Here is a 23,199-nt window from a genome sequence, read left to right as displayed (position 1 = left end):
AAAAAAAACAACTTTAATCGTGTTAGCTGTTGCAAAATTGCAGCCATCTTGTTTTTATAAAATAAATCAAAATGGAAAATTACCTCCCTTTTGAACTCTCCTGTGTCTTATATAAGTAAATACAATCGTTTTCTTCAAATTATATTTTCTTTAATAAATAATTTTCTACTTTATCGATTTTCGTAATTTTTGGATATAATCATCTTAAAAATATGAAGAATACGTAGATATCATTGTTTTCATATTCAGTATTACGGTTTCTGAAATTTCGTTCTGAATGTAGAAGTGCTGAGACTTTTTTCAGGGTCACAGTGGAATCTGCCTTGCTCTGTGTGTTTACACATGGGACCCACATGCTGTATGCAATCTACGCTACAAGGAACACAGAACAAGTAATAACTCAACTCCTTTTTGTCCTGTAACAACAATATTTATTTTCTCATTCTCCCACCAGTATGAGCGAGACGTCAACCCATGTCTCTAACGTGATTGTCTCCTTTTTTCTGGCCTCTGTCCTCTCAAATGTTGTTTCGAATAAGCTCTCGAATATCATTGTCTGTCTGTGCACACATTCTTTTTTTACAGTATTTTTCTTATGGTGCCATTATTTTGCATTTCGTATGCATTTGCAAACATGTGTCCGTGCTCTGTTACATATGACTCGACAACTGCAAGACTGACCAAATAAATGTTTTGATGCTTATATTTGAGATACCTGTGAAATCTTTCTTTTTAATTATAATTGGAAATTTTAGTGTTTGTTCGATACGAGTCAAAAGAAAATAGATTGATATATTGTATAAAATAATAACACAGGCTACTCAAATGCACACATATTTGTAATTATGCAAGAGATAAAATAAAAAAATAATACAGGGTGTTCCACAAGTCGTGAACACATTTCGATATTAAATATCTCTAAAACTATTAAAGATACAAAAAGCATGCCAATATATAGATATAATTATTAATATTAAAGGTGAACTTGATAAATTTAGCTTTAAAATCATGTCAATTTTATTTAACATACATAGTTTTTATTGTTATTTTCATGAGAAGTGCTCGTCTGAGCTCCAATCTATGATCCATCCTGGCTTGACTTTCATGAAAAGCACTCGTCTAGCTGAAATCACTATCAATAAATTTCCTCACTCTTTATCTGTGCCTAAACCTAAACGTAGATTCCATGAACAAAGATTCTTGTTTAGAACTGCACGCCTGTGGAACTCTCACCCGTTTTTCTGCTTTTCAACGGATTACAATATGGTCGTCTTCAAGTCTAATGTGAACAAGTTCTTGATAAGCCATCCCCTTAAGTAATCCAATTTACCAAATTTCCACTACTAACAATTACTACGACATTTTCCCATTGACTACTGTACACTTATTAACCCTTATCCTTGAGTGGCCTCCAGCTTTGATAAGTGGTGACTCCTTTGTAAAAAAAAAAAAAAAAAAAAAAATTCAGTAGATATAAAATCTTGAAATTTGTCCAAGACTACTAGAACACCCTGTATATTCCATTTAAGTAAAAACGTCTTTGGATAGTTAATCGGACAAGTAAATCCTGACTAAATATTCAAAATAACAGCGAATTCAAAGCAAAAAATATGACCCCCTTGGTATGCCTACGCATTAGTACATATGAGGAATGGTGCTTCTTCTAGTGCTGTTACAACAAGTAACACATTCTAAGTTGGATACTCCACCAGACTAGATTAATTCTTGTCCTGGAATCCAGTAAGACCAAGATTCCACAAGAAAGATATCTATATAACATAGTTAACTGGTGAGAGGAAAATTAATGTTCTTGATTCTTGATTAACTTCAACATTTGAATATCTGTGTCTCTCATTAAGTTCATATTAAGTGTTAGCCCTAGGAATGAGATCCCTAGATTTTTGAAAACTTTGATTAAAGGAAGTACAAGAGGAATAATAAAAGTTAGATATAAGTTTATTATAACACCAGAACAATAAGGAAAAGTAAAAGAGAGAAAGAAAAAAAAGAAACGTCTTTAGGCCTTGGCATTTTGAAGCTAAATGCTTCTCATCAAAAGAGGAGAAGAGCCAGAATTATACAAAAAATAGATAAGAACTTAACAGTACAGAGGTCTTTCTATCTGGATAAGTTTTATTAAAGATATACTCTTTGATGACCTAATTGCATTATCTATATACAAAGTAGTAGTAGTAGTAGTGTGTGTGTGTGTGTGTGTGTGTGTGTGTGTGTGTTTGTGTGTTTGTGTGTGTGTGTGTGTGTGTGTGTGTGTGTGTGTACACACACACACACAACTCTCCTAGAGCCTACATCACTGGATTGATCATGACGAAACCTGACAGGATGATTGTCCCCCACCTACGGATGGTTCACAACATTTTTCAAAGTAAAGTTCAAGGTCATAGCGTATGTATATATATACTCTCCTACAGCACACACCACTGGACCGATCATGACCAAACCTAGCATGATGATGGTTTCCCACCTAGCGATCGTGCACACCATTTTCCAAGGTAAGGATCAAAGTTCAAGGTCATAGTTTATGTATATATACTTTCCTACATCCCACATTACTAGAGCAATTATAACCAAACCTGAAATGATGATGGTCTCTGCCTAGAGATGATGTACGTCATTTTTCAAGGTTAAGGTCAGGACTTTACTAGTATATATATATATATATATATATATATATATATATATAAACAAGATAGGCGGAAATCTTTCAAAAGCTCTTTCAACTATCATCTTGTCAAGAGAAAATCGATAGCATACAATAAAAAATAATATTATTGATGAAAACGAAGAACAATGAAGGATATTTTAAAATGCCGAAAGACTATTAAAATTAACAATTTAATTAGATAGCCGTGTATGAGACAATTAAAATAGCACCGCGTGGGAGAAAAAAAAAACAGAAGGGAAGGGGTTAAAGTGCCTCAAAGGATTTAATGCTTTTATCGGCAGATACATATATATGTTGCTGTCTCCTCTCTCTCTCTCTCTCTCTCTCTCTCTCTCTATATATATATATATATATATATATATAGAGAGAGAGAGAGAGAGAGAGAGCCAGAGAGGGAGGGAGGGGTATATGTTTATGAATATGACTATCCATACAAAATATACAAACATGCAAACACAAAGAGGGATAATATAATCAAACTGATGAATGGCTCACAAATTCTAATTTCTCAAGCCACTCAACCACAGCTCAAATCCTGTCAAAATCAGTAATGATTTTCAGGTCAAACTATCTATCCATTTCATGCTGAAACAGCTCATAAGAAACTGACAAACCCTTTGTAGCACAATAAAGTCTCCATTAAGATCTAGAATTCTGAAGGTATTTTTGTACAGACAACACTAGATCAACTATCAACTTTATGAATCACATTGACACACCGATCCCTGTCAGATCACGAAAGTTGAGCAACGTTGAGCCTGGTCACTACTAAAATGGGTGATCATTTGGCAATTCCAGGCGCTGCATGTGCTCTCTGTATATCTCAGCATTTTTTCCAGTCGTCCTGCACTTCTCCTTGCCACTGGAATCAAGCAGTACCAATTCAGGAGAGGTATGGTGGAGGATTATGCAACCCTTACTTCACAATTACATGCACAACCACCCTTACAGGGGTATCCGTTGTCTTTTGAGACTGAACTAAATTTCTTATTGGTTTATATCCATTGTGTTTTTCTGCTTGCTCAAATTTCCATGTACCACCTAAAAAAATCCACAACTCTGATCAGAAGCCCAATGCAAAAAGCCTTTGGCAAACATACACAAACGCTCGCGCCTATTTTGATTTTTATATATTAGACTAGCCGGGGTGCCCGGCATTGTCTCGGTGTTTGGAGGTGTAAAAGAAAAAAAAAAGGTTTTGGTAGGCAGGTAGGCCTGAACCCGAAGCCTTGAAATGAATAACCTGATAACTTACCGCAACGCTACGAGAGCAGCAGAATTGAGAATGGTTGAAATTAAACGATTTAAAAATTTAAGTGACAGGTGTGTAAATTTAATAAGGTCAAACATCACGTCATAGGGGAATGAAACCATGCACTTAACTTTGGCTGCAAACCAGTTTCTGCATATTTGTTTGTTTCCCCAAGATGTTGGGGAAAACCAGCTCCCTATAAAAAGGGGAGTGGTCAAATGAATAGCAATTGTCTGATATGACGGGTTTTGCCTGCATTGATCTAAGTTAATTGTTTTACTGGACGTCCTGGCGCAAATGCCAGGGAGCTTAGTTTGCTACAGATTCAGTTTTGCTTATATACGGGAAAGCCAAACATATGGAGATTAAAAAATAGCATGAAAATAGTGAATAAAAGTCCCCCAAATGAAAGATACACTCGACCTTGTTTCGTAAATCGGAGATATTATAATCTAGGTAGTATATAAAAGGTTCTAAGAAACAGTGACACCCCACCTCAAGCCCACCCCCCAAAGCCTTTGCAGACATACACAAAATGTGCACACACTAACACATATTTTGCCTTTTATATACATAGATTTAATCAATTTGATGTTCTTTTATATTTTTTGAAAACTTTTCTTTATGTTTCTTTATTAATTTTGGGCATTCACACTATTTTAGGTTGATGAAGAGAAATCACTATGCCAAACTCATCTATCTATTTATCTATTATATGAAAGGAACTTTTTCTCTGCGTGTGTGTGTGAGAGTAAGTGACTTTGTTCTCTATAGACTCCTAAACTACTGGCCTATCTTTTTGAAATTTCACACGAATGTACTTTATGTGCCTAGCAATGTTCTTAGATGGGTTTTGTATGGGAATGTCTTCGATAAGTATCAATAATCAATAAGTATCAATAATGGATGATCGAAAAAAAATACAATGAAAGAAACAACAGGCGATTTTGACCAAAGTTAACACCTTATACACAATACACAAGTGCATTTGAGAAGTTTTATTACTGCACATGTAAAAATACCCAACATATAAAATTAACAGTAGTTTCTTTGATATGACAGAGGCGTGTTTGAAATAAACATTTCTGTTTAGAGTACAACAGAGCCATAATACTTGACTTTTGCATTTTAAACTTAAATTCAAGCCATAATATAAAAATATTATAAAATCAACAGTGCAATGTGAACTACAATGTATTGTAGACTAAATCACTGTGGGGAGGCATGTGAAGCTTCCTCCTTGTGCACCATGGTGGGTCCTTAACTAGAGCAGGCAAGTAATCGATTTGATTGAAAAAATGAGTGATTTCACCGATTTCAATCACAATAAAATATGGGCGGGTGAAATATTCATTGATCCTCATTCAACCCCGAGTAACGTCATGTCTCCCTGCTAGTAAACCCTATATATAAACCAAAAAGACAAAATACTTTTGTTTGTTCAGTGGTTCTTTGGATAAAATGTTCAACGTTTTATGACATCTTTCAGGGTTCGAATCACACACTAGGCAATTATTTTGTTGATATAACATTTCATTTATTTCCTAATTGATAGCGATCATCATGATGAATAATATATTATTTTATTGCCATTTAAAAAAATTTGATTTGAACTAACCTATAGAAGAGAAGGGTTTAAGAAACTCTACATTGGTAAATATTTCACCTAGTATATATAGCAGTTGGAGTACTGTAAAAGTGGTGGACAAAGTTTGTTTAAATAGACATTTGGCGAGATAATTTACGGGCAAGGAATGGGTATGTTTGATCTGGCAGAACGGTGGTTCATTAAAATTGTGGGGTCTGCGTACGTGCCTGGTCCACAAAGTATGGAAATAAAAGATTTAAAAATTAAAAAAAAGTTTACAAGTGTTTTTGATATAGATGTACATAAGAATACTTTGATAAGTATGCTTTAACTTGAATAGGGATGATATAATAAAATTGTGGGGTCTGCGTTCGCGCCTGGCCGCCATAGAATGGAAATAGGCACAAACTTTAATAAAGACTTTTCATATCTATCTGCGTAAGTATACTTTGATAATTATATTTCAGTTTGAAGATATATGGTATAATAAAATTATGGGGTGTTCGTTTGCACCTGACCTCCATAGAATGGAAATATGTCACAAAGTTTAACAAGGTTTTTTTAATGTAGATCCACAGAATATTATGATAAGTGTTTCAGTGTGAACAGGTATGCTATAATAAATTATGGGGTTTATCTATTGTATTTTTACTTTCATCATATTTTGCTTTGGTTTTGATACCCCGAAATTCGAAGCTATCTCTTTACAACCCTTCCTTTTCATAACCTATCACACTTTCATAAATCAGAGTCCATTTTCTGTAGGCTGTTTTTGAACCCAGTCAACGACAGGTACTTTTGCTAGTATATATATATATATATATATATATATATATATATATTGTAAACTGAAATTTTAGTTTAGTTTCGTATATGCGAACATGTGTAAAAGTTTATAATTATTGATATTATTTTCATAAGTATGCATACATTAATTAGAATTAATAAATTTACTAATAATTAGATAGAACATTTTGGCAGAATATTCCTAAATTAATAGAACATGTTAGTACGAATAGATGGGTTTAGTGACTTTATTTCTAAAATTCAAAATAACGTAATGGAAACATATTATAAGGTATTTAAACAGCTTCTCTTCCAATTTTCGGATTTTAATCATATCAAAATGCACTTTATTTCCTTTTGACGGATTAATCATTGCTATATATATATATATATATATATATATATATATATATATATATAGTAAGTTATAAAATATATATGGCAATTAAGCTACACAGAATATTCCGCGTTTCATCCACGCTAGAATTCATCAGGCTTATGCAAGGAGTTGTGGTAGTCTTGCATTTTTATATACGCACATTCTATTGAGTTTTTAGTTAGCTAATCAGCTTTCTAGTTTCCACCGCACCCTTCCTAATCAACCAATGAGCAGGCACTTACAGGACAAAAGCTCAGTTGACCTCCAGTTCACCCCTTCCTTTGTGTGTGCTATTTTAGTGGGGAGCATAAATATATAGCATTCTGACCTATTTTAAACTAGATTAAATGTGTTTTGTTTTTTTATGTTAGTTTATATATATATATATATATATATATATATATATATATATATATATATATATATATATATATATGAATGATAATTTATGTATATGTATGTTTATTTTATTCATATATTTTCTATTGTTATTGTTAATTTTAAAGTTATCCTAGAGTAAGGTTTATTCTGTGAATACAGTTGTTCGTTATTTCTCTCCTACAGTTTAATAGATCTTGGGGTTCTTTAAAGTATAGGATAGCTAATTTTTCATGGAGACAGAATCTACATGGATCGTCTAGGTCTCTACATATGTTTGCTTGTCTTACTGTTTTCCATTTGACTATCGGCAAACGTCCGCTTTCTATGAGTTCCCAGTATTTGTTTGCTAGAGTTGTTTTCATTCTGTGTTTTTTTATTTTTTAATGTACTTTTGTGGTCATAATATCGGGTTTTGAAACCTAAGGAAGTCATACCTACGTAATATTTCTTGTTATTCGGGTTTTCTTTCACAAATATTTTGGCCTGGTAAACCAACAGTAAGTTCTTTGATAAGACAGGGGCATGTTTGAAATGAATGGTTCTGTTTAGAGCACAAGTGAACCAAAGCTATAATATAAAAATAATTTTATAAAATCGACAGTAGGTTCTCTACAGTGTAATGTATTGTGAACTAAGTCACTGTGAGGAAGCAATCGATTTGATTGAAAAATGGGTGATTTAACTAATTTCAATGACATGAAAAGTATCAGAAGTGGGGAACATTTGTTATCCCCATTCAATCCTGGGCAACATTAGGTCTCCCGGTTAGTGTGTATATATATATATATAAGGAGATATAATATTCTATGTATAGATTTTTAGTGTTTACTTGAATAGAGCTCAATACATGAGTATAGCTAGGTAATAATGTATGAAAATTTATGACAAGCTACACAGAGGCATCTGCAGTAGCTTGACGCCTCCCTGCAGGAATAAAATGTGGAGTCTCTGTGTAGCTTAATTGCCATAAATATATTTTTATGCCTTACTACGTAGCTCTAGTCACGCATTGAGCACTCTTGAAGTAAATAGTGAAAATCTATATATATTTCTGTGCAAATATTCTTCATTCACTTATATTTCCTTTTTATATATATGAATCCTTGTTTAATAAGCTCAATGTAATTACAGAGCATATAATGAATAAATGACAAAAGTCTATATTCCAAATTTCATGATGTTGACCATCTTACAATTTTTTCCTTTATATAATACTTAAGTGATTGATTTTTTTTGCTATGAAACAAACACTGTCAAGAATTGTAAGCCTCAACTGAATCAAAGGAATAAATTGTAAGATGGTCAACATCATAAAATTTGAAATATAGACTTTTGTCATTCATTCATTATATATATATAATAGATAGTTGATATGCATAAAATGGTGAACGTTTTGGTAGAGACCAAAATAACATTAAAAAAAAACAACCAACAACAAATAAAAAAAACAAAACAAGGATGACAATAGGCAGTTAAGAGCCTTTGGCAATAAACTGCAACCATGATGATGCAAATAGACCAAATGGCCAATGTCTTCTATGGAAGTGCTAAAAACTACCGTCTAAAATCAAAGATATTAATTTTCACAAATATCGAGATGAAACCAAGTGTACATTATTGGGCATTTCATAATAGCATGAAATTTATTGAAACAACAGATATCACAGATTACTTATGCGATGACCCGATGCAATCAATGTTTAAGATGTGAAAATTTGAATGGATGAATTTGAATAAATGAATGAAATATCAAATACTTTAAAGAAAACACGAGATATATCAAGGTGAAATATAAAAAAAAATAAAACACAGCTGAAACTAGAAAATCATGAGCCATTATTTTAGAATTATTTAAAAGAAACAGCAACGTTAATTAATGAACAAATAGGATGAAAACAACAGAAGCTTTAACAGTCAAGATGAGCTGAGATGCAGTTAAAAACACAAAATTAAATGAATCAAATACTGATATCAAAGGATTAAATAATGATGATAAAATGTAACGATCACGCTATCAGAATTTGAACTGTTACTTTTGATTTTACATGGCACTGCACTAATTAGATATTAAAAATTGAAGTATACTGGTAAAACAAAAAAGTATACAGATAAAAAGGCATAAAAATCAAAGACAATGCATTTACTAAAAGCACTAAACCTACAATTAAAGGCATTCAAAATTGAGCTATATTTAAATCAGCTAAAATTAAAAAAAAAACATCAAAAACCAAAAGTGAGGCATTTGCTAACACAACACAATACTTATAGGAGAAGGTATGAAAATTGAACTATATTTGAATCAGTTAAAAGAAACACTAAAAAAGCAAGGCAACACATTTAACAACATTACAATACTGACAGCTGAAAGGATTAAAAATTGAGCTATAATTGCATCAGAGAAATATAAAAAATCAAAAAGACATTCACTAACATCATAACACTTGGCAGGTGAAGAAAAATTGGACTACACTTGAACCAGTTAAAAATTAAAAAAAAAAAAAAAAATTGGGCTACACTTGAACCAGTTAAAAATTAAAAAAGAATAATAAAAATTGGACTACACTTGAACCAGTTAAAAATTTAAAAAAAAAAAAATCGACTACAAAAAAAATTAAAAATTAAAAAAAAAAAAATTGGACTACACTTGAACCAGTTAAAAATTAAGAAAAAAAAATTAGACTACATTTGAACCAGTTAAAAAAAAAAAAGCAAAAACGAGACATTTACTAACATCACAACATTCGACACTCGAAGGTATTAAAAATTAAGCTATACTTGAACCAGTTAAAAACACACACAAAAAAAAAACAAAAAAAAACAAAGACAACACAACACTGACAGCTGAAGCTATTAAAATTTGAGCTGTTATTTTTTTTTATCTCGTTTGAAAAAGCACCAAAAGCACATGACATAAAATAAAACAAGACGTTACTCAAGATAACACTCAAGGCTCACCTCACTACTCATTAAAGACTTCAAGGAAATGTGGTTCACCGATCTTCGATTATCAATATTTGGTTTTTTGGAACCGTGTATGATGGCAGATTTGGCTATATTGCTCCGTCTTCTTGGCTCTACGACCTTCTCCAACTGAAAAGTGAGGAAATTGTAAAGACATCTACAGGAATCACTACAACAGGTGTTTTAAGAAAGATTACAGGTTTTAGGAATCATTGTGTTATGAAAAATCATTGTGTCAGAAAGTTGGAATTATATTTTAATTGAATCTTAGAAGTACCTGTGATACCCATCCCAGGATCAGTGCATAATAAAAAAAAAAAAAAAATTCCTGCAATAAGACAAAAAACATTTTTGCTCGAGATCAAAAGCTAACTTGATAATAACTACAGCGAGTTGAAAGCGTTTAAGAGAAAGAAAAAAAAAAGAAAAAAAAGGGCACCATTGGCTAATGTTTGCATGGATTAAGTTCCAAGAAAAAAGCATACAGAAGGCTCGCGTTTGGCGAATTTCTAACTGGCAGAAGCATTGATTTTTGGTCTCCATTCAGCCTCGAGAAACAATTCTGTAAGAATGCTTGTACAAGGCGTCTACAGTGAAGCAAATGTCGCACAATCCCTAACCACTTCTCTTTTAAATCAACCATTCTTGAGTTTGTGGCAAGGAGAAGTCTAGGATGACTGGAACAATGCTTTTTTTTTTTTACACGGTGGTCACCACTTATCAAGGCCCGGAAGCCACTCAGGGATAAGGGTTATTGCAAGTACAGTACATTAGTGTGGAGATTTGAAAGTGTTTACTTAAGGGGGCGGTTCATTAGGAATTTGTTAACGTTGGACTTGAAGACATCCAAGTTGTAGTCAGGTGGGAAGCAGGCAGACAGAACAGAGTTCTACAGGCGTGCAGTTCTAAGAAAGAAGCTTTGTTCATGGAATCCACGTTTTGATTTAGGCACAGATATAGAGTAGGGAAAACTTTTCACAGTGGATTCAGCTAGACGGGTGTTTTTCGTGAAAGATTGGCGAGGGGGGACCAGAGATTGGAGTTCAGACGAGCACTTGCCATAGAAATAACGATAAAACAAGGATAGGCTCGCAACGTCTCTTCTGTTAGGAGAGGTAGAGAGCCCTCTAACATATAACATCTGGTATTCTCAAATGGTCACCAACTTTTTTTTTTTAAAAGGGAGTCACCACTTATCGAGGCCTGAAGACCACTTGAAGATAAGGGTTAATAAATTTACAGTGGTCACTGGGACAACAGCATAGTAAGTGAGAAAGGCTCTAGATATGCTCCATAAGAGTGAATTTTTGTGATTAATTTCCTTTCAATACTACAAGTTATGAAAAAATCTATTTCATTAGTGATTTAAAAACCAAAATTTTAGTTTCAATGGGAAGAGTTTTCATTCGTTCACTTCTCCCACTGTCATCAAGGACATCTGAGGGGAAACAATTCGAGGAGAAACAAAACAAAAATGGAATAAGAATAGACATAGCAATAGACATTTGAACAAAGAAAGGGGATCAAACAGAAGTTTAAACCAAAGGTACCCCATACCAATGAATGCTAATGGAGCTGCTCAATCTGTTTTTGTAGGACAGAATGCAATTATTCTTGAATGCTGACTGTCTCATAATAGTAGGTAAATAAAATACTCCCATTTATGCCTCTGTTATGTAGTTGATCTACATATTTCATGACTCAGACTCAATAAATACAGTTATATCTAAGCACTGTGGCAATCATTGATAGCAGTTATGGCCACAGAATCAGACACATACTTTCTGTAACATATTTTTGTAAATACACTTTTATTAACCACGCCACCATGTTCGTCTTAATTATTACCACCACACCATTATTGGACATCTCTTGTTTTAATAAATGTTAATAGAGGTTAATGTAGTTTGACTGAAGCATTGTTTAGCGTGTATATAAAGAGAATTTATAGAAGACAATATAATGCGGAGCTGTAACAGATTGACTAAGCAAATTATGACATACAACAGTGGAATAAGCTATGAAGATTCACCTTTTATCAATATAATATACATGTATTTTTATTATTATTTACTTTTAACATTGTATTGTGTTCGTACTTAGTCAGGTCGAAGTTTTGTATCATATGATATTTCAGCAAAAAGATGGCTATTTTGGTCATGTGAAATGACAAAATAGATACCTTTTCCTCCACTAAACAAAGTTGTGTCGATGTTATCATTTTGTATTTCGACCACGGCTACATACATGTTGGATCTCTCAGTGAACAATTGGACCATATTCGATAATTTATACGCGTCTCTTGCTTGTTGCTACAGTACCTGGTTATGTCAATTTCTGTCTTCACCTATCTTCTACCACTTTATATCTTATACATAAAAATATATTTCTGAATTTTTGTGTAAAAAAAATGTTTCTCCATTTTTGCATTAGAGAGTAGGTAACTACAATGAATGTATTTACATATTTTTATTGGCTAAAAATATGAGAAAGTCTGTAAGAAAAAAATAATTCACTTTCAACTACTGTTGAATACGCTACATGTCTACATTTTTTGTAGATTATCAACCAAAAAAATTTTTTGAAGTTGCTTAGTTTTCTTAAAAAAATGGTGTCATTACATTTTAACACTTGAACTCACACGTTGTGTCTGAAACAGTTGCAAAAGAGCACTAAAGAAAAGGAAGAAATTCGACTCAGCTTTTTTAGTTAAAATGGAATGCATTTATTCATGGTTCTTCCAAATTAATGCATTGCCTCTCGTTTAAAAGTATTTTAGTTTGTGTTGTCTGCCATATAGTTACAAGTCTCTCGTCATCACAGGCCAAACATTCATCTTCTCTAGCACGCAATTTCTTCACCAATCCTCATCACGTGGTGTATTTTTTTTACTTTTTCTTTCCCTTCTCTTCCTCTGCTGTGATGTCACATTGCACATTGGCTCAGTGATTTACATATGTGTCATGGAGCTGCTGCTGTTACCAGTGCTAGCAGCTCTGTTACAATTGTATTAACGAAAGGTGAATCTGCATAGCTTATTCCATCGTTGTATATCTTAATTTTCTTCAGTTTGTATGTATCCATTATATACCTCTGCATTGTATTGTTTTCTGCAAATTATTTTCATATATTTGCATGTCAAATCTATATTTGAAAAAATCTTGCAGAATATATAATATAAATTTACAATTTACAACTTAAATATATTGTTACCAAAGATCCAACATATAAAGTTGTCTTGTCGAATTTTCCAACTTAGGCTACACGTGAAAGATCGATATGTGATTCTAACTAGCCATTTTTTTTTTATTTTGGGAAAAGAAAAAAAAATCTACTTAATGGCAGCTATTCTGAATTCATAAGCATACACCTGAATTATCCCCCTTTGATTTAGAGAGGTTTTTGGATGACAATGTCCATTGATCCACGATCAAAATAATGCCCTCTTTTTAATGGAACAACGATAACACTTTGTCCAGGATTGAATAATAATCAACGAATGTTCCACACTCCCATATTTTTATTGTCATTGAAATCGGCGAAATTTTCAATCAAATCCATTGATTGCCTGTTCTAGTACACCATTAGTAAAATCCACATACCTCCCTGAAGTAATTTAGTCCACAATACATTGAATTCTACATTGCACTGTAGAGAACCTACTGTTGACTTTTCTAAAATTATGTTTTATATATAATGACTTGAATTAAAGTTTCTATCATATCAAAGAATCTATTGTTGATTTTGTGATAATGGCTTGAATTTAAGTTTAAAATGAAAAAGTCAAGTATCATGGTGCAATTATGCTTTAAACAAAAACATTCATTCTGAATGTGCCCCTGTTATATCAAAGAACCTATTGTTGATTTTATATGTCAGGCCTTTAAGCTAGTGTGGTAATAAAACTTCTCAAATGCACTTGTGATTTTAGGTTGTGTAAGGTGTTAACTTTTGTCAAAATCGCCTATTTCTTCTTTCATCGGATTATTTTGCTTATTGATACTTATTGAAGATATTCAGATACAAAACCTATCTAAAAACACTGCCAGGCACATAAAGTACCTTTGTGTGAAATTTCATAAAAATTGGCTCAGCCGCTTTAAGTGCATAGGAAATGAACACGTACACATACACACAGACAATGTTCCTTTTATATAATAGTATAGCTATTGAACTATATTTTTTGTAAAGAGATGTTTAAAGTGCTTTCCATGCTCACTTATTAAGAGTGTCTTCTGCGATTGAACCTATTTACATATGGTGTAAATTAAACAGGCTTATGTTGGACCTGATATCATTTCGATACATATTTTTCTTTTTAATCAAAACTGGTGGGAGTGCCTGGCGTTGCCTGGCATTACCCAGGTGTTTGTCAGTGTGTGTGTGTGTGTGTGTGTGTGTGTGTGTAGAAAAAAAAAGTCTTAGTAAGTAGGTAGGCTCAAACTCGAAGCCTTGAGACGAAGGCGGAAAAGAAAGTGAAAGAAAACGTGATATCTTACCACGACGCTAAGAGGGCAGAGGAATTGAGAATGATTGAAATTAAACGATTAAAATGTTAAGTGAATGAGTTGACACAGGTGTATAAAGATCATGCACTTAACTTTGGCTGCAAGCCAGTTTTTTCCCAAGATGTTGAGGAAAACCAGTTCCCCATAAAAAGGGGAGTATCCAAATGAATAGCAATCGCCTGATATGACGGGGTTTTCCCGCATTAATCAAAGCTTCTTGCTTTCTGGACATCCCTGGCAAGAATGCCAGAGAATCAGGTTTTCTTCTATTACTTTTGCTTTATTTATATGAAAAACACAAACAAACATGTGAGACGACAGAATAGCGGGAATTTTATAAAATAAAAGTCGGTCAAATAAAAGATAAACTTGACGTCCGTTCGCAAATTGTAGATATTATAATCTAGGGAGCATATATAAAGTTGTAAGAAATGGAACCCGCCCCCCGAGTCCTCTCCCATCCAAAGCTTTTGCCAGACATAGAAAAAAAGCGCACACACAAACACACATTCTCGCTTTTATATAATAGACTAGCGGGAGTGCCAAGCATTGCCCGGGTGTTTTGAGGGTGTAAAAGGAAAAATAAAAAGTTTTGGTAGGAAGGTAGGCTCGAACCCGAAGCCTTGACACGAAGGTGGAAAAGAAAGGGGGGAAAAAAAACCGGCATCTTACCCACTCGGCTACGAAGGGAGAGAAATGAAAAGCGCTTTAATTTAACGATCAAAAACTTAATTGACAGGTGCGTGATCTTAATGAGGTTAAACATCATGCCATAAAGGAAATGAAATTCCGCAGTTAACTTTTACTGTGAGGCAGTTTTTTGGTTTTGTTTCCTCAAGATGTTGGGTTGGGGGAAAACCAGCTCCTCATAAAAAGGGAGTATCCAATGAATAGCATTTGTTTGTCTGATATAAATGGGTTCCCCCGCATTGATCAAACCTTGTTACTTTTTGGATATCCTTAGCACGAGTGCCAGGGAGCTGCTTTATGCTACGGATTCAGTTTCGCTTTTATACTGAAAAGCCAAAGAAACATGCATAGACCAAGAAATATCGTGAAAATAGCGTGCAAAAGTCGTTCAAATAAAAGATAGGCATGACTCCCTTCGTAAATCGTAGATATTATAATCTAGGTAGCATATAAAAGGTTCTAAGAAACAGTAACCGCTCCGAGCGCGCCGCCCCTGAAAAAAGCCTTTCCCGGACATACACAAAAAATGCACACACTAACACACATTTTACATTTTATATATATAGATGGTGCATATACTCTCCTAATGACCCAACATTATCTGGAGACCCAAAAAGATTAACTTACAAGTGAAAAACAGCTGACAGAACTATATTATATACAAATCTACAGGGAAAGGTAGACCCCCAAAATAGTGCATATTCTATCTTGATCATGCAACATTATTTGGAACCTGGAATGAAATCCCTACAAACAAAAACTGGATTATATTTTCAAATTTTTACCAGCTTTGGGAAAATAGCTCCACTGCCTTGTAAATGCACTGGGAAAAACAAAGGTTAAAGGAGTAAATTCTGACAAGAAATATGGTTTAGAGTTCTGACAGGTAGATGGTAAAACATTGCAACACCATTCCGGCAACTCCTGCAGCTGCACTAGCTAGCTCTGATCGTATTGGTTTGTCCTTCTGTCAGACTTTGTCTGCAATGCCGAGAGGGTGATCCTAGTAACTGGGAAAACCTAGGTGTCCTTATCACCCGTCCACGGTTAATTGGAATTGGAAATCGGAAAAATCAGAACTTTTTGGGGTACTGGAAAAATGTGTATCTATGTTCCGATGCTAATAACGATTCCTTTATCTTTTATTTTATTTGATTTTGCTCAAAACAAAATCTTCTACTGCTGGAAGATAATAATAAAATAATAAAATAATAAATATTTATTGATTTTAACCAGTGAAACTAAAAGCCATAGATCAGCCCCAACAAGTGTGTTTTTATTTTTCAGAAAATATCTGCCCATTTAAGATGTTAACATGTGTTTTTATGGTAATCAGGAGAAAAATAACAACTCTATAGTTAAATATTTAGTGATTTTATAACGAACTGGAATCTGTAATTTTGTACAGAATTGATAGTTTTATCGGAATCAGGAAAAATATTGGAATCGTCCCATCACTAGTAGCAATAGGTAAAAAAGAGAAAGAGAGTTGGAGATTGATATAAATAAAAAAAAAAGAAAAAACTATAGTAGCAGTAGTAGCGTAAGAGGAGATCAAAGGGATGATGTAAATTAATAAACAATGTAGATAAAGAAAAAGAAAAGACTAAAGTAGTCGTAGGAGGAAATTAAAATGAAGTAAAGAAAGAAAAGACTAAAGTAGTAGTAGTAGTAGTAGTAGTAGGAACAGCTACATTGTTAGAGAAGGAGAGCAAGAGGAAAATGTAAATAAATAAATAACATAAATAAAGAAAAAGAAAAGCACAGTAACAGCATATGTTAGGTGAAGGCCTAATGAGGCAAGGGTGGTGGCAGAAGGGGAATACAGTGAGCAGTAGTAATAGTAGCAGCAGCAGCTACATAAGTGGAGAAGAGAAAAGAGAGAGGAGGAGAGCGACATAAGTAAGTAAATGACAAAGAAGAGAAGAAAAGAAAAAGGAGTAAGAGGAAAGAAAGAGTAAAAAGAAGTGAAAGTATCAATAGGTCATCGATTATCCTCTTTTTTTTTTTAAATAGTAACTATAAAGAAACATTTTTATCATATGTAAAAAAAAAAAAAAAAATGAAAATAAATTTGTAAAAATGATTATATAGTAAAAACTAGAAGTACCCATCTCATGACGGGTAAAATTAATTCCCAGATACGAATTTGAGTTTTGATTTAGTTTTTATGTTCTTACAAAGGTTAAAATAAAAATATAATGCTACTAAATTTTGTGTTTAGAATCCTTACTCCAATTTTGATAAAAATCCATAATATTATATTGTTTACGGGAAATGTCTCAAATTTAAGGCTTCAGCAGTCTGAAGAAGAAATTGAAATTCAGGGAATCTTACTTAATTGATGTCGAATAACAATGGGTCAAATTCAATGCAAATCTGAACTGCTTTAATTTAATGGGGATGTACCTGCATTATGTCCTCTCAAACTCTTTAAAATAATCCAAAGATACTGAAGTTTGAGAATATTTATTAATTAATGTCTAATACCTATTAGTAAAGTTTTACAAAAATCGAATGCTTCTGAATTTTCATGAAGAACTCCACCTTCTGTTTGGCCCCATTTGCATAAAATGAAGTTAAACTAAACATAGCCAACATTACCCATCCTTGAATCCAGAAGCTATGTTCAAAACGGATGTCTAAACATCCATCATAACTGTAAATTCAACACTGATTGTTGGTGTGAAATAAAAACAAAATATTATTTTATAGATCAGCTGTGTTGTGTTTTACTCACTATCAGTGTGTATATATAATAGACCAGTAACAAAAGTAGATTTAAAAATTATATAGACTGAAAAGCGCATTTGAATGACTGGCCGCAGCGACTATCAACATCTAGGTTGTTTGTTACAACCCCTGCTCTACATGCTTGAATTTGAGTCATTACATTGCAAGTTAAATTGCGAAGTATCAAGTTCAACCCTATGCAGAATTGTTTTGCCTGGCGTTGAGTCATAGTTTCTGCATTCACTACTGTCTTTGTGTCGTGACATCGAAACGATGACAGAGGTGCTCAAACATTATGAAATGGTCACAGAGGCTAAAATCAAATCGATCTTCCTGTAGTTTGGTTCTGGATGCAGTAACAATATGTTTCTAGCTCCTTTCTGCTAACAGCCCAGTTTGAATCCTCAGCTGTTCAAGAGGAATTACTGAAATGCACAGTCAAAGACCACAATGCTGGTTAACATCTATTTTTTTTTTCCATAGGCATCACCATTTAAGGCCAAGAGGCCACTCGAGGATAAGGGTTAAAGAGGGTACAGTAGAAATTGGACAATATAGTAATCGTTAGTAATGGAAATTTGATAAATTTATTAACTTATATGGAACGGCTTATCAAAAATTTGTTAACGTTAGACTTGAAGACAACCATATTGTAGTCAGCTGGAAAGCAGGAAAACGGAAGACAATTCCACAGGCGTGCAGTTCTAAGAAAGAAGCTTTGCTCATGGAATCTACGTTTAGGTTTAGGTACAGATAAAGAGTGGGGGAAGTTAGTGATAGTGTTTTCTGCTAGACGGGTGCTTCTTTCTTCAAAAGAAACTTGCCTTAAAGGGAAGAGGCGAGATGTGTACCGCTTCTATTTTCCTCTCATCCTTTACAAACTAGCCATAATTCCCCTGCCTGTGAACTTCTTAAAGGTGCTCTGGCATCTCCTGTTTTCACTTCTCTGTGATAGGGTACTGGATTCACAAAGACGTCTGTATTCAACGTCTGTGTGAGGGAGGCTTTGAGATGCCTCATTTAATGTATCACCGAGACACTAAGTCAAACCAAAACAGAATCTGTGTGTGAAGAAGAAACCCTTCTAGACAGAAGTAATTTTAATCTGTGTCTAAATTCAGAGTGCCCCGTTTTTGTGCAGCTGGATTTTTCCAACATTAAAAACCAACCTTATAGCTAACTCTGTTCTTGTGAGGAGGCAAAGGAATGGAGATTTTTTTACAATGGAAATCACTCCAGACAAGGCATAAAGCCACATAATGTAAGAAGCTTTAAAAAAATAGTTCTTCAACGTCCAAATCTTGCGAATGATAACTGTTAGATGGAATAGATTCTGACTCAGAAAACAGCAATTCTTCCATCTTTGTCAGAAACATCGTTCCTGGAATGTGAGGACTAAAGGACAAAATAAGGGGAGCAAGCATTACATGGCTGCTAAAGGTAAAACCAAAAGCCACTTTCTACTCTCAATGATTTAATATTTTCATTAATTAAATTTTTTTTTAATATTTTCATTAATTAAATTTTTTAAAATATTTTCATTAATTAAATTTTTTAAATATTTTCATTAATTAAATATTTTTAATATTTTCACTAATTAAATTTTTAATATTTTCATTAATTAAATTGTCTTTTAATATTTTCATTAATTAAATTTTTTAAAATATTTTCATTAATTAAATTTTAAAAAAATATTTTCATTAATTAAATTTAAAAAAAATATTTTCATTAATTATTTTTTTATAAATATTTTCATTAATTAAATTTTTTAAAAATATTTTCATTAATTAAATTATTTTTAATATTTTCATTTATTACATTTTTCATTAATTAAATTTTTTTTTAAATTGACTCCTTCATTCAATTTTCTAAGTGAACTTTAATCTTTAATGTCATGACCTTTTTTTGTTGTTGTTTTTTTTCATATGTATACAATTAATAAGCACTTGCGCATTTCGAATATGAATTCCAAAAGCTTTCTGACCAATGCTGAAAATCTTTGATGGCGGAAAAATTTGCATCATTTGGATGCTGGTCTCATCATTTTGGATGCTGTTATCACAACTTTTCAGTCGATTCAACAACCAACATTCTTTGACTGCGACTTATCAAACTCTGGAATGTTTATGTCAGACTTGAGAATATGCACACAATTTCAAAAGAAACCGTTCATTTAATACACGGGTGTAGACTGCTCTTGTTCTCTCAGCCATCTTAAGTAATGGTTTGGTTGTTTTGTTTTATGGCATATCAACCCTTTTTGAGCAATTTAATTTAAATCCAGTAGTTTTGGAAAATGTTTTTATGCTTCAAGTATTTTATATTTTCAAATATTTATCTATGGAGTTTGGTTTGGTTGTTTTGTTTTATGTAATATCAACCTTTTTTAAACTCATGGTGTTTGGTTTGATTGTTTTGTAGAAGAAAAATGGTTTTGTTCTTGACTTTGCAGAACATGATTGAGTTTTGCAAAGAAACAAGAAAAAAATCAATAACAACATCAATGTTTGATGGATCAAATGAGAAAGCCAATATTTTCACACAGCCAGATCTGGTAGTACCGATTCTTAAGTGATTTATAATTATGTTTATAGTATCACTTTTACTGAAGCTTGAACATCCAACCCCCAGAAGATTATCACTTAGAACTGATTATCATTTAATACTTATATCCATTGCTCAACAGATTCCCGAGTTTGACAAGATACACATAACGAAGGTCAGAAAGTACATCGGTTTAAATGTGAGAATAACATTCAAGATGAGGACAGTAGTTTGAATACAATACAATTATAGGATATTTTATGTCAAAAATTCAAAAATGTAAGGAAAAATATAAAAAAAATTTTTTTAGTGTTTTCTTTCTTAAAACAAATTATAAATATTATTGAATTTCGGAATCAGATGTAAAGAACAGAAAAAAAAGAAAGGAAAAGAAAGTTAATCCCCCACAAAACGAACACAGGGTTCTGAACTGCACAAAGCAACAGAAAGGACACGAAAGTTAATTAAAAATAAAGCCAAAATAATTATGAGATGGTTACAGATAAGCAGACTAGCAACAAAAAAATATATTAGAAAAAAAAACAAGCAAACAAATAAACAAAAAAACAAACAAAAAATTCACTATAAACATTTTTTTAATCCAGTAAAAAATATTTTAAAGAGAATCTATTAAAAGACAAAAATCAATTAAACATGGCAAAAAATCCATTAAATATGATGAAAATCCATTAAACATGACAAAAGTCCATTCATTAAACAATGAATACTTCCTGTAAGGATATTTGCATGATGAATCTACATTGAAGCAACATTTTTTTTAAAACACAGTAAAAAAATAAAAAATCTATTTTACATTAAAACATCCATCAAACATTAAAAAAAAATCAAACATTTTTAAACATTTAAAATATCCATTAACTATTAAAAGAAAAAATCTTTAGAAATCAATTAAAAATCAATGAAAGCCTTCTTTCAGTTTTGAGCGACAATATAAATCCCCTGTAAGTTTTGTTGAATCATTTGGATCTCAGGCACCCCAAAATAAGCAAATACCAAAAAAAGAAAACATTTGGGTTAACTTTTTTGTTTTGTAAAGTTTGGAGACTTCTAAAGAAAATAAAAATAATAATTAAGAAAGTTACATTTTATTTTGATTTTCACTTTGTAAATAAAATTTTCCTCAATCTAAAAGACTTTCCTCTCCAGTGACCGAGGAGAGAAAATATGAACTGTAATATCAGAACAGATACTACACTTTGCATATTTTTTAATTAAAAGAGGTTTTATTTATAAAACGAAAGACAAACGAATATGCAACATCAAAAAATCTTTTTTTTATATATATTGTTTGGATTATTTGAACTACTGCTCTCATTTTGAGTGTTATTTTCGCAACGTTTCAGTCGATATAACCTCTACTCTTCTTCAGGTGTATCTTGACAAACTTGGGAATCTTTCTATAGAAACTGTAACAACTGATTTTTACCAAGTACTTGGTAAAATTCAGTTGTGAGTTACACTCTTCTGGAGCTTGAAGTTTCAATTCACAGTGCAGGATAAATATAAAATAATAAATATTCAAAATACAATCATGGATTATTTAGGACTTCTACTTCTGAAGGAACGAGAACATGCTATCCTGTGGATTAAATAAACCGTTCTGTTCAAAATTCCACGCAGATTCCTGAGTTTCAGCAAAACACATCTAAAATAGGTCAGAGGTTACATCAACAGAAACGTTGTGAAAATAGCACACAAGATGGGAAGGGTAGTTAAAAAAATTCAAATAATCTGAATTATCAATCCTCATCCTAAAAATTCAGAAACGTAATTATTTTTGTAAACTTTAAAAATTTATAAAACAAAAAACTGCAACGTGTGTGTGTTTTTAATTGTTCAACCAGAAGTAACCCCCCCCCCCCAAAAAAAAAAAAAACGGTGTTAACTCAAATGAATTCTTTTCAATATTTGCTTAATTCTTAATAAGTCTAACTGATCCGTTTTGTTTTTAGGAAATCCAGTAAAAAAGAAAAATCCATTTAAACAACAAAAATCCATTAAACATTAAAAAGAATTAAAAGCTTGAAAGACATTATATATTAAAAATCTTTTAAGTATAAAAAAAAAACATTAAACATTAAAAAAAATAATTTGAAAGACATTAAATTTTAAATACCCATTAAGTATTCAAAATAAAAGTAAGCATTAAAAAATTCATTAAATCAAATAAACGAAAAGTCATCTTTCAGCCTTGAGAGACACTGGATACTCCTTGTAAGGGTGTCTGCAATTCCCAACCACATCTTTTCTGAAGCAAGGAGAAGTCAAGGATGACTGTATACAATCATGGGATGAGCAGAGAAAGACTGGTGTTACTTTGGAGCTGCTCTTTACAAAAATAGTTGTCCAAAAAACTTGAGAGTCTAGTTTAGCCTATTATTTTATCCATAGATTACAGAGATTACAGCATTCTCTGTGTTTCTGCTTCATGGGACACAGCCTATCCAAGTAAGTTGTGACAATGGCTACCATATCCAAGTTTCAAGCGAACTTGGACAAACATTCAAAGTGTATATTGATATAAATATATTGTCTTTTTATATGAATTGTTGCAATTTGCTATTATTTCTAATAAAATTGATTTGATACAAGTAGAACCCTGATAGAACTTGAACCCAAGACACCAAACTCATTAAACCATGTGACTTCCACCATGAGACATTGTTAAAA

General features: G+C 32.4%; 1 protein-coding gene across 9 annotated transcripts in view; it reads right to left on the bottom strand.

Moving 5' to 3' along the window:
- LOC145263697 (rho GTPase-activating protein 12-like) overlaps nt 1–23,199 on the bottom strand; it is a 451,066-nt gene that overhangs the window by 106,229 nt on the left and 321,638 nt on the right. For 5 of the 9 annotated variants that reach the window (XM_080120640.1, XM_080120644.1, XM_080120638.1 and 2 more), the window contains one exon: nt 10,028–10,162. The exons of the other annotated variants lie outside the window; for them this stretch is intronic. In XM_080120640.1, the coding sequence (XP_079976766.1) occupies nt 10,028–10,162 (135 nt within the window). The remainder of the gene's footprint in view (nt 1–10,027; nt 10,163–23,199) is intronic. 9 annotated transcript variants of the gene reach the window in all.

This window comes from Euprymna scolopes, chromosome 39, assembly GCF_053919585.1.
Source record: "Euprymna scolopes isolate OS-2025 chromosome 39, ASM5391958v1, whole genome shotgun sequence".
Classification (NCBI taxonomy): domain Eukaryota; kingdom Metazoa; phylum Mollusca; class Cephalopoda; order Sepiida; family Sepiolidae; genus Euprymna; species Euprymna scolopes.
Note: the sequence above shows the minus strand (reverse complement) of the source record. Positions and strands in the feature narration are given on the sequence as shown.